The 6,317-nt window shown below is 33.4% G+C and overlaps 1 protein-coding gene across 1 annotated transcript in view; it reads left to right on the forward strand.

Moving 5' to 3' along the window:
• The window catches only part of LOC107688801 (DNA mismatch repair protein Msh6-like), a 10,300-nt gene that overhangs the window by 1,725 nt on the left and 2,258 nt on the right, over positions 1–6,317 (forward strand). Inside the window, exons 2-5 of the mRNA XM_016486611.1 lie at positions 3,700–3,997; positions 4,818–4,930; positions 5,010–5,099; positions 5,205–5,353. Of these exons, the coding sequence (XP_016342097.1) occupies positions 3,700–3,997; positions 4,818–4,930; positions 5,010–5,099; positions 5,205–5,353 (650 nt within the window). The remainder of the gene's footprint in view (positions 1–3,699; positions 3,998–4,817; positions 4,931–5,009; positions 5,100–5,204; positions 5,354–6,317) is intronic.

Here is a 6,317-nt window from a genome sequence, read left to right on the forward strand (position 1 = left end):
TATATATATATAATTTTCTGTGTGTGTGTGTGCTCTTAGAGGCGAGCGCAACGCTCAAAGATCGCTTCTGATTTGACCACGACAAACGACTGTGATTGGTCCATCCTTACATCGCTGAGGAAAGTAACAGTACTTTTCTCCGCGCTGGTCAAGATAGACATAATAGAGTTCTAAGGTGATTACAACAATATAGCAATTATTGGGGAGGAATTTAATTTGTATCACAGGTACGATTGCATGGTATTAATATATATAAACAATTACACGTTCAAGTGCAAAAATGTCTCCAAAAAAAAAAATGCATCCTGAGATAGCCTATATTTGAAATTTGGCTTGCTAGCGCCCTCTTATACGTCTCATATGAATATATTACTAGTAGACACAACTCTCTGTCTTTATTTATTTATTTTTTTTTACATTTCTATTAATTCTACTAATTTTTTATTTATTTTTTTGGCTCACACAGAACGCATGCGTAACTTCAGCATCACGTTTTTAAAGCGCCGTATCCAGAGCCGTTAGTATCATACGTGATGCGAACGCAACGGTCAAAGACGTCAGTCTAGCACGTTTATGCAGAAAAACAATGGGAAACGAGCGCACAAGCATGTTCTAACAAAATGCATACACCTGTGGCCAGCCGTTTTAGCTTAAAACATCCCCAGCGTTACTCGTCATAATTGCATTTTTAAGAATTTAAATACAGAGCTGTACAATTAAATTCATACTAGTAAAAATTACAATTAGAGAGCACTCTAATTCAATTCTTACTTGTAATAATTATGATTAGAGAGCTCTCTAATTCAAGTAGAGAGCTTCTTACTATAACAATTACAATTAGAGATCACTACAAATGAATTTTTACCACTGATCTATATAATGACTATTATAAATCAGTGATTTTTACTAGTCATGTCTCTATTGACTTCCATTCATTTTTAATTACAGAGCTCTACAATTGAGTTCTTACTAGTAACAATCACAGATAGAGAGCTCTCTAAATCACTTTTTACTAGTAAGAATTCCAATTACTAGTAACAATTACAAATAAATAGCTCTCTAATTTAATTCTTTCTAGTAGAAATGTAATTACAGAGCTCTATAATTTAATTTTTACTAGTAAAAAAACACATTAATGATATGTTTAATTGCAGAGCTCTGTAACTGAATTAGAGAGCTCTTTAATTCAGTTCTTACTAGTAACAATTGAATTAGAGAGCTCTCTAACTGTAATTCCTACTATAGCAAGGATTAAATTTTAGAGCTCTCTAATTGTAATTCCTACTATAGCAAGGATTAAATTTTAGAGCTCTCTAATTGTAATTCCTACTATAGCAAGGATTAAATTGTAGAGCTCTCTAATTCAAATGTTACAAGTAAGAATGCAATTGCAGAGCTCTCTAATTCAATTGATAGTTTTCCGTCACGTGACCGGCTCGAAGACCTGGCGGGCAAAACATCCATAGAACTGCAGCACAAGTCTGTCGATTTTCTATCTGTTCCTATCCAAAAATATATAGATCATCTGTCAAACGAATAAAACAAAGATGTGTGAACAAAATGCAAGTCTTGGCCATTAGCAATCCATATAAATCACCCACCGCAATATTTCAATCATTAAAAACAGCGGGACATTCTAAAGCGTTTAATGTGAAAATACTTAAAGTGCCTTTAAACGGTGATATTAAAAGATCAAATTCAGTACACACCTTATTGATCATGTGTGCTTTATGCAGGCATGCAAATGAGCCCAGAATACGAACGCAATGCGCTAAATGGTTAAGCATCTTCTTTATAATGGTTTTCAATGGGAAAACATTTAATATTAAACTTTGTGCATTGCGTTTATATTCTGGGTTCATCTGCTTGCCTGTACAAAGTATGCATCATCAATAAGGTGTATACTGAATTTGGCCTTTAAATATCACTGTCTTGCTACATTACTATTTAATGCAAACGTCATAAAAATAACTGGCAGTCAGCGGAGGAAAGCCTTGTTTTATCCTCCATGTGGGCGTTCCTGTAAGGGTGTGACGCCACGTGAAAACTATCAATTGTTACTAGTACAAATTGCATTAAAGATCTCTCTAATTGTAATTCTTACTAGTAAGAACTGAATTATAGAGCTCTCTAATGAATTGTTACTAGTAAGAATTGAATTATAGAACTATCTAATGAACTGTTACTAGTAAGAATTGAATTATAGATCTCTCTAATGAATTGCTACTAGTAAGAATTGAATTACAGAGCTCTCTAATTAATTGTTACTAGTAAGAATTTAATTATAGAACTATCTAATGAATTGTTACTAGTAAGAATTGAATTATAGAGTTATGTAATGAACTGTTACTAGTAAGAATTGAATTATAGATCTCGCTAATGAATTGCTACTAGTAAGAATTGAATTAGAGCTCTCTAATGAATTGTTACTAGTAAGAACTGAAGTATAGAACTATCTAATGAATTGTTACTAGTAAGAATTGAATTATAGAGTTATGTAATGAACTGTTACTAGTAAGAATTGAATTATAGATCTCGCTAATGAATTGCTACTAGTAAGAATTGAATTAGAGCTCTCTAATGTGAATTGTTACTAGTAAGAATTTAATTACAGAGATCTGTAATGAATTGTTACTAGTAAGAATTGAATTATAGAGATATGTAATGAACTGTTACTAGTAAGAATTGAATTATAGATCTCTAATTAATTGCTACTAGTAAGAATTGAATTACAGAGCTCTCTACAGCTCAACTGGAGGTCCTGAGGGAACCCTACTTGAGCGACTGGACACATGTTGCACTCCCTTTGGCAAACGCTTGCTATAGCAATGCCTCTGCGCCCCTCTTTGCAATCCATCCTCCATTGGAGATCGCCTAGATGCTCTGGAGGACCTGATGGGTGCGCCGTCCCAAGCAACTGAAGTCACAGACCTGCTAAAGAAGCTTCCGGATCTCGAAAGTCTGCGGCATAGAGGGCCTACAATAATGTACAGTATTTGAAAAATAATGTGTTTTTTGAACATTAAAGCATGTCAACATATTCTGTTACACCAAATACACAAAATAATTATCTTTAAAAAAGCATCATATGACCCCTTTAAAACCTGTTTTAAAGGTTTGTGTGTAAATCAATAAGCTGACATTGCGAGACACAGATGTCCTTTGAACATTGCACTTGCATCTTTTGCAGCATCTTGGGCATTAACAAGACAGTTAAAAGAAGTTAAAAGTTTAAAGAAAGTTTTTAAAAAATGCATCTTTTTGCATTTTTTTCCCATTCCACTGCCCTGCAACTTTAAAAAGTCAGACATTCACGTTCGAAATCAAGGATACAGGTTTTGTGTGATCATTTCCTGAAACATTTTAAGGTGTTTATGTAGCCTTACAGGTTGTTGCCTTAAGCATAATGTGCAAGACTGTGCATGTAAATGAATTCAATTAATTCAAAGGTTTTAGCAGCATGTTGCATTGTTTGGCATTGAAAATAGCTACAGAATGGTTGCATGCACAACTACAGCAAGGCATTTAAAAACACATGGCATGTTCAATTTGAAAGGTTTTTTTTTTTTTCATCATTTAAGATTTTTAGGAACTGTGAAATGTTTTGGTCCAAAAGTAATATTGTGACATTGGTACTAGAATGATATTGGTAATAGAATGCACCATGATAGGTTCCTGTTGTTCTCACCACCTCTGCAGACGTGCTGTTGAGCATGTCCCGGTACAGTCAGAGCGGCGATGGGCCCATGGCAAGACCAGAGATAGTTCTCCCGGGTGACAGGTCTCAGTCACACCCCTTCCTGGATCTCAGAGGGTCCCGTCACCCCTGCATCACCAAAACCTTCTTCGGTGATGATTTCATCCCCAATGACATCTTCATCGGTTGCCCTGGTGGTGAAGAAGAAGAGGGTCAAGATAACGGTAAAGCACTTGCCCCATGGGTACTAGTCACCGGGCCAAACATGGGAGGCAAGTCCACCCTGATGAGACAGGTGAGTGTTGCTAATCAATGTTCAACAAAAACAATGTTCATGGTGTGTGTGTTAGTGAAAGGGTAATGAAAGTAAGCATTGTGGGTTTTTTTGGGTGTAAAACTGTCCACAAATCTTAAATTATAATTCAGTGCACTGAATAACAGTGCAATAACAGAAATCCAATTCTTGACATGTTTTTGGTTTTAAACATCTAAAAATTTAAACATTCAGATCTGGTGTGATGTCCAGTGTCGCAAAAGCAGTAAATGACATTTTACATTTGTATTTGAAAATAATTATGAACCACACCAAAAGAATTTTGAACTGAATCATGACCGAATTTTATTGTGCATTGCATTATTTAGTAAAGAACTGTAATCGAATTATTGTCAGAGCAGATAATTATACCCCTCTAACCTTAATCATTTAATAGTGAGTGGCTCTGAATGTAGTCGAGAAACATTTAGGCAAATTTCACCCCATGTGTTGAGCAGCTGTTCAGGCAGGAAGAAGGATGTGGTTTGAGCCTGTTTTGTTGTTCAGGCCTGGAAATTCTGTCAGTAAACAAAAAATATTAATATCATAAAATTGGCATTTTTATATTATTTAAAATATATATAATTTTAGAAAATCTTTTAAAAAAATTAAAAGGAATTTATTGTTCAAAAGGGGTGGGAAATATTGTATAACTACACAAATCTGTTGACCCTCATATTAATTGTATGGAATAATTGTACTTTTAAAAAATAATTTCTTATAACGCAAGACTATTGAAGTGACCTAAATGGCGAATGCCCAGTTAAATTCAAAATTAAAAAAATTTTTTAATTAAAGTATTCCTGTTCTGGTGGTGATTTTGGCCCAGCTGGGCTGCTATGTACCTGCTGAGAGTCTGCGTCTCTCTCCCGTGGACCGAGTCTTCACTCGTCTTGGCGCCTCTGATCGTATAATGTCAGGTAAATTGCCACTTGTTTCTTATCCGTTCAATCTTCATGTGTGAGCTTTACTCTGAATCGACTGTGTTTTGTTTTCTAGGTGAAAGTACGTTCTTTGTGGAGCTAAGCGAGACGGCCAGCATCCTGCTGCATGCCACCAACCACTCCCTCGTCCTGCTGGATGAACTGGGTAATTTAGTTGCTCATCTCACATTAAACTTTGCACCCACAGTACACGGAAAACACGATTCTAAATTTGAATAAGTTCAAAGCTTTTGTTCTGCTTGAACTGCAGGCAGAGGTACGGCCACGTATGACGGCACAGCCATTGCGAGCGCAGTGGTGAAGGAGCTGTCAGAGAAGATCTCCACTCATTACCACTCACTGGTGGAGGACTACACCCAGGACCCCGCCATCAGACTCGGACACATTATCACTTTCACCGTCTTCACCTTCATACAGAAAATAGCAAAAACATTTTCAGTAATATTCTGTGGCCTGCTGATGATTACAATGTAAAATGTTTGTAAAAACATGCAAAAATCATTTACATTAATGCACTTATTATTATTGTTAACAAACTAAATCCATAAAAAAAGAAGAAAAAAAAAACATTTTTGTTAATTGAAATGAACGTTAACTGAAATAAAATACAGAAAACTTTTCTTATTTTTTAGCTGAGCTTGAAATACTAAAATAACTAAAACTAATATATTAAAACAAACTATATAGACATTTAAAAAAAATTACAAAAACATTAAATAAAATTCAAATGTAAACAGAAAATATAAAAATATGTATTATGAATTTAAAAATTAAATATGAATAAAAACATCAAGTCTATAAATAATACTAAAACAACACATGCATTTTAAATGAGCGTCTATAAATAAGAAATGTTTCAAAGTAAAAAAAAAATCATTAAAAGTATAGCCACAAAACAAAAATGACTGAAACGTTAACTAAAATTAAAATGAAAACAAAGTATAAAAACGAATTCAAAATATTAATAAAAACTTTAATAAGGTATAAATGATACTAAAATAACACTGATGCAGTTTAACTTAGAAAGTCTGTAAGTAATAAATGTTTGAATGTAAAAAAAAAAAAATTGGAAGTACAGCCATAAAACTATATAGACATATTTTTAAAATACAAAAAAACAACAAAATTAATAAAATATTAACTAAAATTAAAACGAAGATAGAAACAAAAAAAAAAGCTAATTCAAAATAGTATTAAAAACTATAATAGTGTATAATGATACTAAAATACACTGATGCATTTTAACTTAGGAAGTCTTTAAATAATAAATGTTTGAAAGAAAAAAATCTTTGAAAGTACAGTTACAAAATTATATAGACGTATTTTTAAAATACAAAAAAAAAAAAAAAAATCGTAAAAATGT

The sequence above is a fragment of the Sinocyclocheilus anshuiensis genome, unplaced genomic scaffold, assembly GCF_001515605.1.
Source record: "Sinocyclocheilus anshuiensis isolate Anshui unplaced genomic scaffold, SAMN03320099.WGS_v1.1 scaffold265, whole genome shotgun sequence".
Classification (NCBI taxonomy): Eukaryota; Metazoa; Chordata; class Actinopteri; order Cypriniformes; family Cyprinidae; genus Sinocyclocheilus; species Sinocyclocheilus anshuiensis.